This window comes from Typopeltis vanoorti, chromosome 3 (genome assembly GCF_054136105.1).
Source record: "Typopeltis vanoorti isolate ZY-2024b chromosome 3, IOZ_Tvanoo_1.0, whole genome shotgun sequence".
Lineage (NCBI taxonomy): Eukaryota > Metazoa > Arthropoda > Arachnida > Uropygi > Thelyphonidae > Typopeltis > Typopeltis vanoorti.
Window position 1 is genome coordinate 106,283,344 of NC_143551.1, and position 21,561 is coordinate 106,304,904.

The following is a 21,561-nucleotide window of genomic DNA, read 5'->3' on the forward strand; positions in this document are numbered from 1 at the left end:
TATTTCTAGTTATTAACAAACTTATCCCATAAATTAATAAAACCATAGTCACATGCAGTGAAATCTCATCCATTCCTTGCTTTATTGACATACAGTCTATGCAATCAAAATATATCAATTTCATTCATTTGCCAAAACTCAGTGTGTTCCATCAGAATGAAATATCTGATAAAGTGATCATTAAACAGTTCTGTTGTGCCATGTGCAAAGTTACTTTGCTATCCAACAAGATCATTCTTCCATAATCATGCTTCTTCCTCCAACTGCCCTGATTATGTAACCCTCAAATCTTTTATCTGTATTGATGTGCTCCTCTCATATTCCAATTCCCCCCTCCCCCCCTTAATATATTTCCTAAATTGAATCGTATGGTCATGTAATGTCAACTTCCTGTTTATACTTATGCTGTAACCTCCATTTCACTTGCAATTTCTGTTTGATTTCCCTCCTTACTTATCCTTTTTACTCAACTTGTTTATCCTCCTCACTTTGGAATACATTTTACCAGTGCTGTTATCAGCTACCTCTTAATTAGCAATAATTCTGTGCACCCACTACTTATTTCTTTTCCTTCGTGTTCTTCCACTCATGCTATAGCACAGCTTGCTTTTGAGTCTGTGTCATCACCTGCATTATAAGTCTACAATAATTCTTTTCTTGAACTTCCACATGCCAGTTTATCTACTAGGTCAAGACTACATGGTTGCTCTTTCCATCTAGAACAGAGATCTCTCATTTCACAGTGAGGTGCACATAGCAACTATATTCAAAACTTCTGATCACCTTTTTCCTTTCATGTTACCTCTCCACACTCTTCCTTCTGAAATATATTAAATATACTATAGCTTTCAACTTCTATAATTTTCACAATCAAACCAAATCTCTCAAAGCTACAAACTCACCTTCATTTCTTATACTTTTAGCATGGCTATAGAGGCAAACTTACCCTTATTTAACACACACTTGTTCTGAGATCATGAGAGAGAGCCAACAAATCTAATGCTAGTTAGGATTTGATATAGTTATCTGAGTGTTTGTAATTAAGAATAGAATTACTGATAACAGTCCCAAATTTTGGGCATTGACACTTCATCATTAAGGTTTTGAGCAGTGGATAAGGACCTCAGCACTTTCTTTAAAAAGGTGTTCAAATTTGTTCAGTGATTTAGCTTCATCATAGAGTATTCTGTAGCTAACTAACATCATTCTCTGGGATTATGCTAAATTATTGTGCAGTTTCTCCCACAAATTCGCCTTTTTAAAGAAAATGCTGAGGTACCTTTCACAGCCTGGACCTCAATCTCAATAATGGATTATCTGCAGATTCAAAATTTGGGAAATCGTTATCAGTAATTGTATTTCTTAAATTTTATAAAAATTTAAGAAATACAATTATACAATTTTGATATAATTCTAAAAATTTTATAAAAACTGTATTTCTATAATTATATATATTTTAAATATAGTTCCATACATACACTCACTAACACACATATTTCAGATCCTAATAGTATATTTATCTGACTCTCACAATTGCACATGAAAAAGATACCATTCTCCATGTGCTTACATTGTTGTTTAAATTTCCTAATTCTGTTCTGTTACACTGATAATGGTTTAAGAAACTTAAACAAAAATATTTTTTATAATTACTTATAGTTGATTAAATGTCTTTCCACTTTTTTATATGTATTTTATGTTTTATTATGGATTCCGATTTTAACTCTACATTAAAGAATCATTCTTTCATGGCATGGAGGAAAATGCTCTTAATTGTTTATGGCAGTATGGGAATTCACCATATCTGAATGAGGGGGGAAAAATCCTAGAGCTTGTGTAGTTCAGTCAATATCAGTGATGCCTTTTGGGTGGAAATACCTGGAGTCGAATCTCATCTAGGATGCAAGGAACCTTTATAAGGTTTTTCACTTGAATGCAAGTTTACCATTCTCAGAAAAGGTGGCTGGGTTTTCCTCCTGGAAACTGAACTTTTATATCCTGCACAACTGGCAAACTGGCCAGAAGAACGAATGAACGAACACACACACACACACACACACACACACACACACACACACACACACACACACACACACACACACACACACACACACACACACACACACACACACACTTTTATGACATAATAGATAATGCAGATAGAATTAACTGTCTTATTGTAATCAGGTTTGTAACATGCCAAGTTACTTGACCATGACAGGCCATTGAGCCTATTGTAAAAAGATAGATGGAATAAAAATTCCTCATGACTATTTGTATAGAAAAATTTAAAATAATGGATTGGGGGGGGGGAATTGTGGAAGAAGCATGTTTTTGTAAATAGAGGATCATATAAGATATATTAGTGGAGATGCAATTTAATTGACAAAAAAATGTTATGTAGCTTACTTTTTCTTTTCTTTTTTTATGTGATATTTTATAACTAAATTGAATCTAGAATAATTCAAATGTACATTTTTTTATCTTTATAGAGCAACAGGAGATCAAAGTGAAGAGGCTTTCAAATCAGATTTGTATGCATTGTTTAGTTCCTTTAATCGAATGTTGGCTATCAACCATGACCTTATAATCCTTCCTACACAAGTAAGTTAAAAATAGCTGCTTATCAAATGAGTAGAAAGGCTTATGTTTTGTAGTACATGCTAGTTTATTTATCGGTATTGATTCATAACACAGAATGATAAGAAAATAATTAATATTTATTAACTTATTTTCTTTGTCTGTTTATAGAAAACCTACACATACAGAAAGATACCTGCATAAACATTCATACCATCATCCAGTTCTAGAGTATAGTATTGTAAAAACACTAAGTCACAGAGCCAGAGCTATCTGTTCCAATGACAATGCTCTTACCACTGAAATCACTTGCATTACACTTTCTTAGCCAATGGCTATAATCCCCATAGAATAGAACAAATACTTGCTCCTCAGAAATCCCCTCCAATGCCTTTTGTGTATTACACAAGAATAAAGCAAAAATGTTACCATCCCATACATTCAAGGCACATCTGAAAAGTTATCTAGAATGCTTACTAAATATCAGTTACACACCATATCTAAACTATATGTCAAATTGGCAACTCTCATCCGTTCACCTAAGGACAAACTCTCTTTTTTTTATCACATCCGGGAGTATATGAATAGCCATTCTCGTAGAAAGGCTTAGATGTTGGTTATACATACTTATTAAATTACTTAAGGAATATACAATGTACAAATGATATAAATTAAAATTAAACTTTAATCTATATTTCAATATTTTGACAACTTGCCATTTTCACAGGAACTTAAAATAAAGACACGTGCATACAGGCACTACACACAGTAACTGAGAACGAAGCAGGAAGCTGTTGTTTCTCCTAAAAGTCCTGATGGTGCCCCCCTAGCAGGCTATGTAAGTATTCTTGGCCATTGGGGCTGAAGGTCTTCTGATCTATGTCTCCCAAATTTGGGGCAGTCTCCTGCAGCCAGATTTGTTGAGGTTTGGCATGTTTCTTAGGGCTGAGATTGATTCCATGAATAGCCTTTCAAATTTGAATTTGCTACGGTGTATAACCGTGGCTTTCTTCCATCGTATTCTGTGGCAAGTATCCAGTACATGGTCTGCAAGCCCAGAGTGGCTGTGCTGGTGAAAACAGATGTAGTCCTTGTGTTCTGAAATTCTGATATTCGCTATTGACACTAGTTAACCCCCCCCCTGCACTTTTTCACAACAAGGATTATTCTAAATCTATCACCATTCCCTACATCCAAGGCACCTCAGAAAAAATTACCAAAATCCTAAAAAAACATAGCTTGACCTCTTGTTACAGACCATATAAAAAATTGGCATCCTTTATCCACTCCACTAAAGACCAACCACCTCCCTTAGACCTACCTGGTGTATACCAGGTCCCTTGCAGCTGTAAAGCTGTCCTATTTTGATCAAACAGGCAGAACAGCGAATATCAGAATTTCAGAACACAAGGACTACATCCGTTTTAACCAGTACAGCCACTCTGGTCTTGCAGACCATGCTCTGGATACTCACCACAGAATACGATGGAAGAAAGCTACGGTTATACACTGTAGTAAATTCAAATTTGAAAGGCTATTCATGGAATCAACCTCAGCCCTAAGAAACATGCCAGACCTCAGCAAATTTGGTTGCATGAGACTGCCCCAAATTTGGGAGACTTACATCAGAAGACCTTCAGCCCAACTGCCAAGAATACTTACATAGCCCGCTAGGGGGCACCTTCAGGACTTTTAGGAGAAACAACAGCTTCCTGCTTCGTCCTCGGTTACTGTGTGTAGTGCCTGCATGCATGTGTCTTTATTTTAAGTTCCTGTGAAAATGGCAACGTGACGTTGCCGAAATATTGGAATATAGATTAAAGTTTAATTTATATCATTTGTACGTTGTAAATTCCTTAAGTAATTTAATAAGCATATATGGATAGCCCTGTTCTTGTGACCTGGCTTACTTTGGACAGACAGGAAGAACTGTGACATCTGCCTTGGTGAATATAAAAATACATTCGGCACTATTATTATGGCAAGTCAGGTCTAGCAGACCATGCTTTGGATGCCCCTCCACACAGGATCATGGAATAAACAAAAGTGCTACACAGAAGTCATAAATCAGAGAGTTTATTTTTAGAATCAGCAGTAGCTTTAAAACATACTCCAAACCTCAAAAAGTATGGCTGTATCAATTTACCAAAAATCTGGAAGACAGTCATTTTAAGATGTAATGAACGTTTGTTTTCTCTCTCTTTATCCAACGATCAGTGGGACCATTTATGATTTTGATTCTTTGTGTTGGCTGTTATTTTTTAAACTAGTCCCACTGTTATACTATTTTGTTGCTGTTTGTGTACTGTGATAAACTGTTCTTGTGCTTTGAAGAGGCTGGATATAATACGAGCAATATATCAGCACAATAAATTAATAAATATTAATTATTGTCTTATAATTCTGTGTTGTGAATCAGTACTATTAAATAAACTAGCTGTTTACCAGTATTCTGTTTTGTATGTAAACTGACCTCTGCATAAAGAATTATTTCAGTTTATATTTTGCAAAGTTTTCATTAAATAAATGCACATATTTAAATAAGTATGCTTGTTTGAGAGATTGGTTGTGGATTTGTAATCTTATGCAATTGTTATTTTTCACCAATCACAACACTGTAGCTACTGAGTGAAAATAGTAGTGATTTCAATGATATTCAAATTAAAATATGATTGCTATTTTCCACATTTTGACTGATCTGCTGCTACTTGGTAACAACAATGATTGCAATCGTTACGAAAAATTTTTGACAACGTATTACATTGGTTCCTTGAATAAATAGGTCATTTTCGGATCTGAAGAAATGTCTGGTTATAGGCTCATATTTTATGTTTAATGGAAGAGTGATAGCACATAGGAACAAACAACAGGACAGCTTAATAAATCTAGTAATTTTGTCTCTGTTTCAGAGACATCATTGGAGGTAAATTAGAAAAAATGCTGTAGTGTGATTATTGCAAACTTGAAATAAAGTGGAAGTCATTAGATTGGAAGCCTAAAATTCTAGGAAAGACACCTCTATGGGCATTAGTAGAAGGCCTCATTTTTAATGGGAGGTCATGACCACTTTATTGATGTTAAGCTATGGTCGTGTATAGTTTCTTCCATTTGATTCTGTAGGCCACGGAATATTTCTTATATTCTTTCAGATAAATGTTGAAGATATTCCAGTGAGGAATGCACATGGCAGCCTGCTTCATATGAAGTTTGAAGTGGTACTGAGACTATATTTCTTTAACGGTCTGGTAATGTTGTTTTCTGAGGTATCCTGAATATAGGACATAGTAATAGCATTAGTATTCTCTATATTCATGGAATTAAGAATAATCAGGGCATAATTAGGAAGATATGATCCAGGCTAGTTGAGGTGTGTTGATATAGGATCAAATCATCACCTGAATAATTGGAACTGCATAATTATGCATTCAAAAAAGAAACACAAATAAATTAATAGATAAATAAACAAGGAAAAACAGATAAAATTTTGGTATTATTATTTGAAGTCAACAGACATCATGGGAGGCCCACTCAACCCAAAACATGTCTATCATAATGAACTTTGAAGTTATTTACACTACTTGCACTCAGGCGATGCATTCCACTCACTAACAACTCTCCACATAAAAAATCTACTTCTCACTCCCTTCACCGCATCTCTATACAACTTCCAGGGATGGTCTCTCATTTTTCCCATCTTAACATCCACTCTTTCTACAATTTCTATATTAATCTGATAGAATCCCTTAACTTACTTGAATGTCTCTATCATATCTCCTCTTTTCCTCCTATTCACCAACCTCTGTAATCCACATTCTCTCAAATGCTCTTAATAACCAACACTATAGAGTCCTGATATTACTTTGGTTATTTGTCTTACCCTCTCCACTGCGTCCACATCACAATTAAAACTAGGTGACCAAATCTGAGCATAATAGTTCATATGTGGTCTGACCAATGCCTTATACAGATGCACCACCACCTCCTTATTCCTACAAGTCAATGTATTTTTTTTTCATAGCAGCAATATGATGTGCCCTTGAAACTTCAGTCCACTGTGCATCATCACTCCAAGGTCCTGAATCTCATCCACTTCCTGAAGTATAACTTCACCAAATACAGTGTGTAGCCTTTTATATCTCTGTATCCCAAAGTGTAACACCTTGCATTTATTGACGTTGGTTAATAAATGCAACCCCACTCATTGTCCAAGCTAAAAGTCTATTGAAATCTTCCTATAGAGAATTATATTCATCAGCATTATTCCTGATAATTTTTCCTAACTTTGCATCAATAGATAATATTTGGAGATTTATCCCAGTCAGTTCACATTAAATATCATTAACAAACAAGTTAAACAGTAGGAGGCCCAAGAACAGAATCTTGAGGCATGAAGTTACCTTCTTTTTCTGACACACAGCTCCATCATACACAACTTGCTGGTATCATTCAAAGAGCCAATCTCTAATCCATCTAACCAATATACTATCTATTCCTATTCTCTGCAGCTTGTACACCAATATATCATGTGGTAATCTATCAAATGGTTTTGCAAAATCCAAGAATATCACTGTATATGATTTTCCATTATCCAACACATTTATCACCATATCATAAAACATAAACAGATTGCTAAAGCAAGATCTGCCCTTCACAAATCCATGCTGACCATCATAGAGAATCTTATGTTCATCAACCCAACCCTGTATTCTATATCTAACCAATTTTTCCAACACTTTGATCACAACTACAGATATACAGACTGGTCTATAATCGGAAACTTCTGTTCTTGAACCAGAACTGCTTGTGGAGAGGTTTGTTTTGCCTTCTTTCCATACCTTAGGAGCTTTATCCACTGCAAGATCTCATTAAATAACTAGGATAAGGGCATGGCTAACTCTTTTAAATTCATTTCCACAGCCTTATCAACATCTAACCTGAGCAATGCTTGATACACTTCCAATTCTTTTGTCTTTAATTCTCCTAAGTCTTGCCTCTCTTTTACATGTTGCACAGTATTATTCACACCACCACTATGATATACAGTGATGAAGTGTTCACTAAATAATTTCACTATATCATTTGCTGTGGTTACTCTGCTACCATAGCTATCCACCCACATCAACCTACCATAGTTATTTTTCCTCTTGCTTGCTATATAGAAGAAAAGTTCCCTTGGATTAGCTTTGATCTGACTGGCCAATCTCCTCTCATATTCTACTTTTTCTTTTGAACCTTGCTTGTCATTTTTCTGGCCTGCACTTTATATTCTTCATGCATCTGTTCACTGCAATCTGTCTTGTACTTTCTCCATTACAACTTCTTTTGTAACACTGCTTGCTTGATTTCACTGTTCATCCATCTCATTCCTATTCTATTTATTCAGTTAACCTTGATATGCAGCTATGCGTTGCTTATGTTAGATACTGCCTTATCATTTACTATGCTCTGTCAACATCTTTTCTACACAATTCGTCAACTCAGTGTATTGATGCTAGTTGAGTATGGAGCTTCTGATAATCACTCGCCTTATAGTTCCACACATAGACTTCTTGATAACAACTTTTTCCTGTTTGACTACCTTCCAAATCAATACCTCATGATCACTTTCACCAACAGGTGCAGCATTGATACCTTGTTTACAACCACATCCTTGAGGATATCACCAAATCTAACACCGATAAACCTTGTGTTGCTTCCATCACATGCTGCTTTAGATAGTTATCCTGCAGAAACTCAACAGATTCGCTCTCCTTGTTACTGTACACTATCTCTTCTTTCCCATCTACATTCCTATAATTAAAATCTCCCATTAGAATCATCTTCCTTTTACTTGCCCAACTAATTTGTCTATACATTTCACAATCAGTACTCTCCACATTCCCTGGCCTATAACAGCATCCTATTAGATATACTATTCTATTGATCTCAACTTCACACCAAACAGCCTCAAAATCTTCACATGTACTACTATTTTCAACTTCAACTTTTAAAGGACACAATTCCTCTGCTACCATTAACAATACCCCCCCCCTTTCATGATCTTCCTATACTTTCAGAAAATTCTGTATCATACCATTTCGAGTATATCATCCTCACCTGACAGTAGTATATCATCCTCAGTCAACCAAGTTTCACTTATGTCAATTATCTTTGGACATACTGATTCAATCAGTGCTACAAACTCAGTCCCTTTATTTGTGGTACTCCATACCTTAGTATATAAGCATATTAATTCTCTACTCTTTGAGGCCATCCTATCAACACAATCACTCTTTACTCTCTCTGCTATAGTGCACTTCTCTCTTTGTTCTGACCATCCCTGTTTCTGTGATCCTCTCTGAGTTTCATTTATATTCTTATGATGCTCACCATTTTGCACTGAATCACTTCCTCACCTTTGTAGCCATTTTCTTCCCTATCCTTCCACAACCTGCTTCTCAACTTCTCTCTGACTCTTAGTGGTACTAATTTTAATAATGCTAACCACTCAGCCAGCCAGGCTGGCTGGCCGAGTGGTTAGCGTATCCGCTCTCCTGCCAAAAGGCTGCTGGTTCAAATCCTGCCATGGGCATGGATGTTTGTGATTGTCTGTGGAAATACCAGTGGTGGTGATCAGTGGTAGATGGCGTTGGTGTAGTTGTGGTCAGTTGGTGGAGACAGAGCTGTAGAGCAGGTGCCCTCCCTCGATGAGTCTATGGACTCCCTGGAGGTGTCAAATAATAATAATAATAAAATTATTTTGTATGGACCTTGTGCATTCTTATTAAACAACAGTCGCTCCAAATGATCAAGACCAAACCAATTCAAATGCATTCCATTAGTTTTGAACCATTCTAACTTCCCTTCAAATTCATTCCATACATTTATAAATTGAACACGCTCCTGTTCAAATCTACACAATTAGCTATTTTGTCATTCAGTATCATTGCTCTCTTTCTCACTTCACTAGTCATATCTGAGCAACAAACTAACCACTTTCCAAATGATACTATTATTCTTCACTTCCCTTAACAACTTCTTAAAATCCCTTTTCACATTCTTTGTAATTACTATTGTATAAGACAAATAATTTCACATTATTTGTCTTACACAAATAATTAGTAGTAGCAGTGGACACAAATGACTTGTCCACTGCTACTACTAATTTCGATGCCCATTCCTTCCTTCTATGCAAAGGATCTGATATTTATTTTATTGTAAAACAGGTCTTGTGCACTTGAACTTTTACCATGCCCTCAGTCACCATACAAAGCCACACTATGATCCTTATATTTGCTTCTTATTAACTTCCTTGTTATTTACACCACTTATGCTCTTCTTTAAATGTTCACTTTCCTCCTCTATAACTTGACTCTTCATCTTCATTAACTCTTGCCTAAGCTCTTCCACATCACTTCTGTTATTACTGTTGCAAGCACTCCTTATCCATTTCCTGATTATTTCCAGTAACACTGTTCTCATTTTTGGAATGTCCTAGCATTTCATTGTGCTTCTCACATACTATAATATGTTCCTTTTTATTTCCATCTAACACTCCATAAATCTTTAAAGATTTTGGGTGCATACATGAAACAATTGTTGCATCTTGTTCACTGCAAAAAGTCCAGGTAAAAACTTAATCTCCAAGTCGAGACCTGCACTTCTGCATTAATCAAGATAAAAACTGAAGTGAACACTTAACCACAATACTGCTGCACAACGATTATATCCTGTCTGGCTATCACACAAAAACACTATTATACAAATCTACATAATATAATTTAGGGAAAAAAAAAACACTTTATGTAACACCATTCAAATACGCCACTACTTCTCATCATGACACTAGCGATACTTACAGATAGAGGCAACAAGATTTTTCTTCCAGAACCTTAGTTTTTATTCTCATACATGGAAATTGGCTAAAGAATGCATGCAAGAAGAGGAAGACTTTCTGGTCATGTTATGCAAATTAATGTCCCAAGGAAGGATCTAAATGGAAAATTCTCATGACAACAGAAGAACAATTGGAAAGATGGAGACAACATTACAGCCACCTGTATTTTAAGAAGTACTTGTGATTTGAAATGCAGTATATGGACACTTAAACACAAGAAAGTTTATTACTAATGTATATAACCAAATATTTCAATCTGAAACTCATATATTATTAATATTATTGCATGACACCTACAAGGTTTCCAAGGCCTTATTGCAGGAGGGAACTTGCCACCATACATCCACCATCTACACTATGTAATTCCCCATCTTATCTGTAGTCATCCACTACATAACTTACAGTTCTAAAAGGTTGAATAATAACAGTGGATTTCACAAGTGAGATATGAGCTGTATGATAGAGTAGTATAGTACAACTGAATATAAAGGTGATACACACACACACAAAAGGTTATTGTTTATAATTAATAAGGATATTACTTTGACAAATTGTTTGTGAGGAAGCACAGTCATTCTAGTTCAAGCTTGAATGATGTAGTAGATTTTAGTAGATTGGGCACTCTCTTGGAATAAGCACTCAGATGTAAAATGGCATCTATGAATGATGGTTATTTGACCAAAAGATTCTGTGATCTATGTTGACTCCATGCTCATATCTTACTTAAACAATAATAGCAGTAGAATACAAATGGAAATGAAGAAGAATGGAACTAAAAATTGATACTTCCCTCCCTCCCCAGATCTAAATTGGAGATGAAGAAGGTAATTAAAGAAATGGGAAATTTGTAGGACTTCTTTGTCACTACAAAAGTTTTAGAAACTGATATCACAACTACTACAGCTATTCTCTATCTATTATAGAATGCTATTTGGAAAAAGAGAAGTTCCCTAGGTGATTGCAATACAGGGGTAATAGTAAAAATACCAATGAAAGGATATTTAGAAAAATGTAATAACTGAAGGGGGCATAAACCTGCTGTGTTAAATTGCAAGAGCATCATTTCAAAAACATTTCATATTTGAGATGAGAACATGAAAAGACATCAGTCTTTTATAAGACCACATTAATGTTAACCTTAAGAATAATAATCGAGAAGTCCGATAAATTGAAATCTCACGTATATTTACTGTTTGAAGATTATGAAAAGTCGCCAGTTCTATTGATAGAGATTGTATATGGATTGTACTTCTAAATAATGGCATGTCACAGAAAATGTAAACTATGTGAACAGATGGATCATCTTCACTGTGAATGTGAATCTTCACAGTTCAAAAGAGGTAGAATAACAATGGTGGATTTTATAAGTTAGAAATGAGCCTCATGCTAGCATGTTTTTTTTCTCTTCTCTCTCTCTCTCTCTTATATATATATATATATATATATATATATATATATATATATATCAGTTTCATATCTACTCTACTGTTACTATGCTAGCATGTTTAATTTCTTATTTATGAAATCTGTTTTTGTTATTCTACCTTTTTTGAATGGTCAGTTACACTGAAAATGATCTCTAAGTTTCAGATCAAAATATGTTATTTAAATTAGTAATAAACTTTCTTGTGTCTGTGTTCTCATAGTCTATATCTATGAGAACACATAAGTAGTACTTAAATTTGCTCATAATTGATGGCTCTAATAAATTCCATTTCCAGGAATTTCCTTAACACATTCGCTGCCGATTACGAGTATACTCATAGTTGGTATATGAGCCACACAAGCCAGCTACGAGTATACTCGTATGACGCTTACCGTTGGCAATGAGATTATTCGTACTGACCTTGAAGAAGTGAAAATGCTTGGCTTGTGGAGCTAGGCGCAAAACTGTATATACTCATAGATGGTATATGCTCTGCACAAGCCAACTATGAGTATACTCGTATGTCGATTACTGCCAGCAATGAGATTACGTGTACTAACCTTGAAGAAGGGAAATTTGGCATATGGGAACAAACTGTGTCGAAGTAGCGTGGCAGCAAATGTGTTAAATTATTAAATTAAATCAAATTTTTTATGGAAAAGAAAAAATCATCAAAATGTTAAGCTATGAATAAGAAAATGAAACTTTAGGTGGATTGGACATATACTTAGGTAGGAAAGATCATCAAGAAATCAGTCACGTTACCTTTGAATGGAATCCTCAGGGGAAGATGAAGCCCAGTTATCCTAAAAATATATGAGGAAATTGACTTTAATAGAATGTGAGATGAAGAGTTTGGTAGAACAGAGACTAATGACAAAGATAAGGAACCGATGCAAAGCATTTACAGACTATATGTTCCTGATGCGATGTAATCTGGGACAGAAGAGGAAGAATGATAGGCATTATGTGAATAATGGTTAGTGTGGGCCTCGTGCAGCGAGCCTTCAAAATGAAGATATCCTTGTAATAATAATAATAATTTTCAGCTTTATTGTTGCCCAAACACTGAACAAAAATATCTGACAGATTTCTAGGTTTAAATTCTATTTTCGTGAGACTGAATTCTCCATACTTTAATCATTTTAAAATTTGAGATTCAACAAATATATCTTCTTTTAAATTTGGCATCAGTTGTTGGAATCCATCTATTAAGCACTAGAATGAGGATACATTATTTTCCATTGTTTTGACAGAATTTTTCATGAGACCTATTTTAATGTGTAATAATAGCAGAAATATTTCTTTGAGATCATCCAGGTGTTTTGTGTAGTCCTTTCTTTTTTTTCCTTCTTTTCTTCCTGTTGGAAAAATTTTTGAGAAGGCCTTCATGACCATTAGGTTCTCTCAAATCCATTCAGTCACTTTAACTTCACAAAAACTTTTTTTTTTGTGAAGTTATTTTTTTGTGAAAACCTTTTTTTAATTTTGAGTCCCTATTTTATACTCTAAGCAATAAAATGATGCAGTCCATCATGCAGGTTGATATCACTTGTAAATAAATGACACACACACATACATACATTCACGTAGCAGAAGCAGTCTGCTTATTTTACAGTTCTTACTTTTAACTGAGCTGTAATAATAAGTAAAGAGATGAGATTTTGTGTGAAATATGTTCGAGATATTCAAACTACATTACTTCTATATAGTTATAAGAATAAGTGACAAAAATTTTTAATTTTATTGTTATTATTGAATAATTCATGAGAAAATAATACAAAAACTGAAAAATTTACATGTCTTATTTTTTTTTAATGTGATTCTCAGCCACAAGAAATTGTAAATATATCATACATACATTAGTACAGTGGGTGAACTAAGAGATTTTTAAATTTTTATTGTATTTTTGTAGTTTTTACATAATCTAGGTAGTTTGCTACAAGCATGACACTTTCTCAAGGCACTTCAGGTTTCTTTTAAGAGAGGCAGTAGTCTCACCCAGATGATGAAACTCATCTCCCACTTAAAAAGATATTCACAAACATCTATGCCAGTAGTAATCACTGCCTGTTGGTTTGTAGAGTAAACCACTAACCAACCAGGTCTGTGATGGGGGGGGGGTGATTTTTGCATTGCTGAAGCAGATACATTAGATGTTTATTTATTAATTTTATTATTATTATTTTTTTTTATTTATGGCAAAAGTAACTAAGGCTGTGAGACTAGCATATTGTGTCTATAAACTGCATGTGTTCTTCTGGTCCTGTTCTGTGGGATTTAAAACCAAAGTTTCAGCCACCTCTATATGAGACCGACTAACTTACAGTTGAAAAGTCCTGGTAAGGTTCTTCTAGTCCTAGACAAGGTTCAAATCCAGGTCTTTCTAACCAAAGGGCTTTCTTCATCCATATCTAGTGAACTGCAGAGGTTTTCAGATACACCAGAATCACCTAAATTAATTTCAGTTATGAGGAGGGTATTTATTCATCATTGTTCTTATTATTGTTTAGATTTACAAATTCTTTTAGCTTTGCCTCCTGATCACCCTATAAAAGCTTGACTTTATGGTGTAATTGGTATCAACTTTTTTATAAGAGCATTTCAACTATTGCTGAGTTTGCTTGTATCATACAGCAGTGGAATGGAATTTTGTGTTCAGAACTCTGGTTTTTCATATGCAGAACAGGCAAACTGGCCAGATGAATATGCACAGTTAACAAACATAAGAGACTGACCTTGTAACCTCAATTGGTTTGGCCATAATTCAAAGCAACCCATTGATCTCTTTCTGAAGAAGTGTGCTGAAAATCCACATGAATATGCACTGTATAAATTATTTATATTAAATGATTGTATTAAAACATCATAAGGTGCAAATCTTTGGCTTTCTTTGTATTTTGTGAGTTCATTCACATTTTTTTTTTTTTTATTGGTCAGTAGTATTTGCATGCGTGTTCGGACAGTTCATTGTGGGACTATTCATTGTGAGGAAAATTCATCGTGGAGAAATTCATCACTGGAAATTTAATCATGGTGAAAATTAATCGCAAGAAAATTCATTGCGGATACATGTGAAAAAAAATTTCCTATATAAGAAAAATTAAAAAAAAATATCTTTTTCAAATTTTATTCTGATTGTGCTTTTGTATGATGACACTGTTTTTTAAACATTAATTTCCCCAATAATCACATAATTTAATGATTTATATTTATCAGGAAATAATATAAATGAGAAAATATACAAAATTTGCACATTTGTAATAATCACAATTTAATTTTGGTATCGGAATATTACAAGTTATCTAGTACAATTACTTTGGAAAAATAATGAATTCAAATAAAAAGAAGGTGCACCCATGTTTACATAGCAGTATTTATGTGTGTGATAGTTTGGAGAGGAGGGGGGAGAGGGGGATATCAAAGACGAAATATAATTTTAATTCTATTATGAAAATGTATCCAGGATTTGCTGGACGTATATCCTGGCTGGTTGGAGGTTAACCCTGCAGAGTTCGCAGTTGAAAAAATTGCAGCTTAGGTCACGTGTATCCGAGTGATACATTCATTACTAGTATGTGCTGAAATGTGATAAAACTTTAAAAAGGAAAAAAAACACTACAAATATAATACATGATGGTTTATTTATGCAGTTAAAATCTAGAATATTTCATTTTGATGCAAGCACCTGTACATGTTTCGAATGATAAACTGTAGGGAAAGTATCGCTACTTCAAAATTGCCACATAATATCAAAATTAGCAGGAAATATGTACATAACAGTTTTCTTCATAATAGCCATTCATTTCAATATGTAATGAGCGATTCCAGGAAACCAAGAAAGTTGTAGTGCAAAGAACTACAGATTACGTTATAAATATTATACATTATGTGATTTGATTCAAGATTTGCATATGATTATCTATAAGATAATATCATAAAAGTGTGCTTAAGGGTCAAAGCTGTATAACTGAGAGGAGACCTCCACATAGCCTTTAAAGGAATGCGGAGAACCGACCAGGGCTTCTGACCTAATGTCCAATCCTCACCTTCTCGTGGTGCACCCTGTTGGGTATCTACTTTGATACTGAACGAACGAGGATGGGCTGGCAATTTGGGATTTAGCCGACCAAATTGTATTCTTATTGGTTAAACCAAAATAAAAAAAAATGATGGTACAACATGACAAAATTTCATGCTGGCTGGGGCGTCGCCCGGTTAAACAAGGCCCCCGTTGTTTTCGCCAGGGAACCAGGGCGAACAGCGAAAAGTCAGCTACTGGAACAAATCTGAAAACAAACCCCAACTCAACATCACCAGAGTTAAAGATCGGTATTATCAACGTAAGAAGCCTGAATGGCAAAGAAATGGAGCTAGCTGAGGAATTAGATAAGTACCAGATCGACATAATAGGGGTGACTGAAACAAAAAAGACCAAAACTGGTGAGATCTTTCTGAGCAATAAATACAAAATATTATATTCAGGCAATGACAATCAAGGAAAAGAAGGAGTAACCATAGTATTCAACAGAAAATACGAGGCTAATCTTCTTGAATGGCAGTCAGTCTCAAGTAGAGTAATGTGGGCAAATATGAGAATGGGGAACTGGACAATGAGACTTATTTGTGCCTATGGTCCCACAGAAGGTTCTACTAAGGTAGAAGTGGAGGAATTTTTTGAGGCTTTAGAAAAAGCAACTGACACAATGAAAAAGGAAAAGTTGGTCCTTGTTGGGGATCTAAATAGTAGAGTAGGAAATGATTGTGAGACATACAAAAATATTTTGGGAAAATTTGGAGAAAAGAGCAAAGCTAATAATAATGGCAAATATCTGTTGGATTTCTGCTCAGGACATGGACTGGTTATTACTAACACCATGTTCCAACATAAAAATGTGCACAAATTCACATGGAGAGAAGAGGCTAGGAATAAGAAAAGTCTCATTGACTATGTTATTGTTGATAGTGATGTTTTCTCCCTGGTGCAGGACACCAGAGTGTACAGAGGATTTGAAATTGGAAGTGATCACTATTTAGTCTTGAGCAGGATAAAATTGAATTTCATATTGAAAAGAATAACATGTAAGAAAGTTTTAAAGCGAATAAAAGTTGAGCAGCTCTCAGATGTAAACTGTAGACTAAAATACAAAAATATTATTGAAAAGAAAATGAAAGAGTTTGAGAACAGGAATCAAACCTTGGAGATTCAGTGGCAAACTCTGAAGGAAACATTGATTGATTCTGCCAGAGAGGCATGTGGTGAGGTTGTCTGGAAGGATAAAAAATCAGAACTCCCTGGTGGACACAGGAAGTTAAAGAGGCAGTGAAGGAAAAGAAGAAAGCATATCAAAAGTTCCTGGCAAATAAGTCAGCTTTTACTCTTACAAAATACAGAGACAAATGTAAGAAAGCTAAACAGTGTGTAAAACTAGCTAAACAAAAGTCATGGGAGGACTTTGGCAAGAATATAGAAAATAAATATCAAGAAGGTGGCAAAATATTCTGGAGGTTGTTGAAGAAGCTTAGGAATGAAGGAAAGAGTGCTGTAAAAGGAATTAGAGATGATAAAGGTGAAATGAAAACAGGAGAAAAAGATATCCTTGAAGTATGGAGTAATTACTTTGAAAAACTGCTAAATGAAACAAGCAGTGATGACAGCACAGTGATAAAAAACACTGACCAGGCATGCAGTCAGGAATACATATCCATACTTGAAGTAGAAAAAGCCATCAAAGGCTTGAAATGTGGAAAGGCAGCAGGAGTAGATGATATTCGACCAGAAATGCTGAAGTATGGTGGTATAAGAGTCTTACAGTGGCTGCACTGCATAGTTCAGAAAGCCTGGACAGAGGGATGAATTCCCGATGATTGGAGTAGAGCTCTCATAGTACCCATATATAAAAAGGGAAATAAAACTGAATGTGAGAATTACAGAGGTATTTCCCTACTGAGTGTTCCTGGCAAGATCTATGCAAGTATACTTGAGAAACGGTTGAGAAGAATTGTGGAAGAAAAGCTTGGTGAAGAACAAGCTGGATTCAGGCCAAATAGAGGCTGTCAGGATCAGATCTTCACTTTACGACAAATAGTCGAGAAAGCATGGGAATATAACAAAGATCTGTATTTAAGTTTTGTCGATTTGGAAAAGGCATATGACAAGGTGCCAAGAGAGAAGCTATTCAATACGCTGCAGTTATATGGTGTCAATGGGGCATTATATCAAGCAATACTTAGTCTTTATTTGAGTTGTGAGTCAGCAGTTAGAATTGAAGGAAGTACAGGAAGATGGTTTAATGTTAAATCTGGTGTGAGACAAGGATGTACATTATCCCCTCTGTTATTCATTATCTATATGGATCACATTATGAAGGAATGTGGTATTAAACCTGATATCAAAATTGGAGATGTTAATGTCAGCTCTTTGCTTTATGCGGATGATGTTATACTTCTAAATAAATCCGCTACAAGTCTGCAAGATTCTCTGACTAAATTGAATAGCTGTTGTAATAGATATGGTATGAAGGTCAGCAATAAAAAGACAAAGACAATGAAAATAGGCAGAATCATTGAAAATATCAACTGTGTTGTGAATGGAGAACCTGTGGAACAAGTAAAACATTTCAGCTACTTAGGCACAATTTTTACTGAAGATGGTAAACTAAATATAGAAATAGACAACAGAATCAACAAAGCTGGTATCGTGGGAAGTCAATTGAATAAATTCATATGGAATAAGAAAGAAATTAGTCGGAACACTAAATTAGCTGTATACAAGACTGTGTTCAAACCAATTTTAACTTATGGATCTGAGAGCTGCGTCAGAAGTAAAACACTTGACCAAAGACTAGAGACCGCAGATGTGAGAGTCCTGAGAAAGATTAGAGGCGTGAACAGATGGCATCAATGGCAATATCATATTAAAAATGAGTATATTAGGAAAGAACTTGACATTGTCAGCATCCAGGAATGCGTTAGCAGAGCTAATCTCAGATGGTGTGGTCACTTAAATAGAATGGGAGAGGAAAGATTAGAAAAACAAGTGTTCTCTGCCAGGTTGGCAGGAAAACGACCCAGAGGAAGACCAAGATATAGGTGGATTGATACGGTACAAAGTGCCTTAGACGATAGAAATATAAGATCTGATAATGTTGGAGTCTTGACAAGTAACAGACTGATTTGGAGGAAAATTGTAGATAGGAAGTTAGTAATGATGTAATTTTTTCATGTAGTACTGTCATATCCTGTACACCCCTTGAGGGTACATGGCAGGAATTTGATGATGATGATGATGATGAAGAAGTGTGAACCTTCATGCAATCTGTGAACTAATTTTCTAATTAATATTATGAATAAAAAATAAAGAAAATAATTTGTAACTGATGGAGGCTGTATTTATTTTAAGATTCAGATTTTTATCAATTTATAAAATAATTGTTTTACAAAAATAATTATCTTGAATTAAGTTCTGGGAAAATAAAATGTATTGGCGACTAAGATAATTAGCAAAAAAAAAAAAAATGATAGTGGCATTGTTCTCCAGTGTGATACAATCTTAAGTGAAGAAATATGAAAGTATCTCTTATTTGCACTTCATATAATTATAGTTTTTAATGCTATAGGTAATATAATTTAATTTAATGTAATTTAATGCTATTGGTAATATAATTTAAATTCCAGTTACTGAGCAAACGGCAAGCAATGCGTTTCTGGCAGTAGGTAACTGAACATGGCTACGTATGCGAGGTAACTTGGTTAAGTGTTCTCATCAGCATGAAGGATTATCGCACCTTCTAATGGATATGACAGTCAAATACACTTCATATCCATGTTGTTTCAACAGGTGGTCTGACTCATATCCAGGATTTGCTGGATGTTTGTCCTGGCTGGTTGGGAGGTTAACCGTGCGGAATTCGCAGTCGAAAAAATTGCAGCTTAGGTCGCGTGTATCAGAGAGATACATTCATTACTAGTATGTGCTGAAATGCAATAAAACTTAAAAAAAAAACACCTACAAATATAATACATGATGGTTTATTTATTTTCAGTTGCAATCTAGAAATTATTGAAAAAAAGAAACATAAAAAAACAACATCTAAACCAATACTATACTGACATCGTAGTTCGGCATCTCTCTCAGATACAATTTACTATCAAATGTCACTTTCTCATTCGACTCTATCATTCCCATCATCGTACTCGGGTAACATTTGCTGAATCTCTTCAACATCTGATGGATTATCCCATCGATATATTTTTCCAGCCATTTTCAAAGGTAAATTAAAAAAATAACTAAACCAATACTATACTGGCATTGGAGTTCACAGTATCTCTCAGATACAATTTACTATCAAATATCACACACCTCTACATAACACATGTTAAACCAAACTGACTTAATTTTCTAGCGAATAACGCTTTCAGCAAATTTTTTCTGCAATGAATTTTCCCTCACGATGAATTTTCCCCACGATCAATTTTCTCGTGATGAATTGTCCGTAAACCATTTGCATGAACAATTTGTAATTTTTTCCTTTCTGAGTGATAGTTAAGCAGCTCAGTACTGATAATGGTTGCCTCACTTGATGTTATGAATATAAAGACTTCTCTTTCATAAACTCACTTCTTGATATGAGAGAAAAGCCTTATTCTCTCTGTTATTAGCAACAAGTTCTGGTGGTAAAGCTTATAGGTTGACTATTCATAACTATTTTTTAAGAAAATTATAACATAGAAATTGTATGTTGTAATTTTGCAACTAGTTCATTTGTGCTCTATTTTTATGTAGATTAGCTATTAAATATGTAATCTGTCACTATTCTATTCTTTTCTTTTGTTTACAAGTAGCAACTTAATATCATGAACATGATAATGCATTGTCATATTATGATGATTTTCTAATTTCTTTGTGATACTTAATTTTTTTTAACTTTGTCATAATGAATACTGATAATACTTAATTTTCTATTTCTTTCCAATCATCTTGATTTTACTTCAATTTTATAGTGCACTTGGTAGTTAACAACATATGATGGAGGGACTGGAAAGTTCTGATAAACAGCTAGAACAAAAATGATATTAAATCAACTGATATAACCACAAGAAAGTACATACTAGTAGCAGAGTTCTGAAGGTAACTTATGTTCTTTCTTGTGGTTATATCAGTTGCTTTAATATCATTTTTGTTCTAGATGTTTATCAGAATTTTCCAGCCTCCCTGCCTAGTTACGATACTCATTGAAAAGACTTCATTATGAATTCTCTCCAGGATGTTAGGAATGTTTGTGAGGGTCTCTATCTCTCTTAGACATTTGGATTTTCCCATTCTCTGAAAAAAAGAAACTGACCAGTGAGTTCATGCAATTTTCAGCAATAACATCAGGGATGCTTTTGCCTAATGAAGGTCTCTCGATTTATATTAACGAAATAATAAAATACATTTTAATAATAAAAAATAGAATTTTTAATGCTTTTAAAATAAATTTTTATAATATATAATTGGCTACAAATTTTAATATTAAAACAACTGAAACTGGTCCTATAGAATATGTAGTGCTTTAGGTGAACACTCATTGTGCCTACAAGGTAATTCATCCTTATAATATACCGACTTCATTGTGTTAATTGCTTCATCTGTAATTCCAACCAACTAAATCCAACATGCCTTTTAATTTAAAGTTTT

General features: G+C 34.5%; 1 protein-coding gene across 2 annotated transcripts in view; it reads left to right on the top strand.

The window, feature by feature from the left end:
- Positions 1-21,561, top strand: part of spg (dedicator of cytokinesis spg) — an 869,351-nt gene that overhangs the window by 423,758 nt on the left and 424,032 nt on the right. For both annotated transcript variants that reach the window (XM_090390789.1, XM_090390790.1), the window contains one exon: positions 2,493-2,604. In XM_090390789.1, the coding sequence (XP_090246915.1) occupies positions 2,493-2,604 (112 nt within the window). The remainder of the gene's footprint in view (positions 1-2,492; positions 2,605-21,561) is intronic.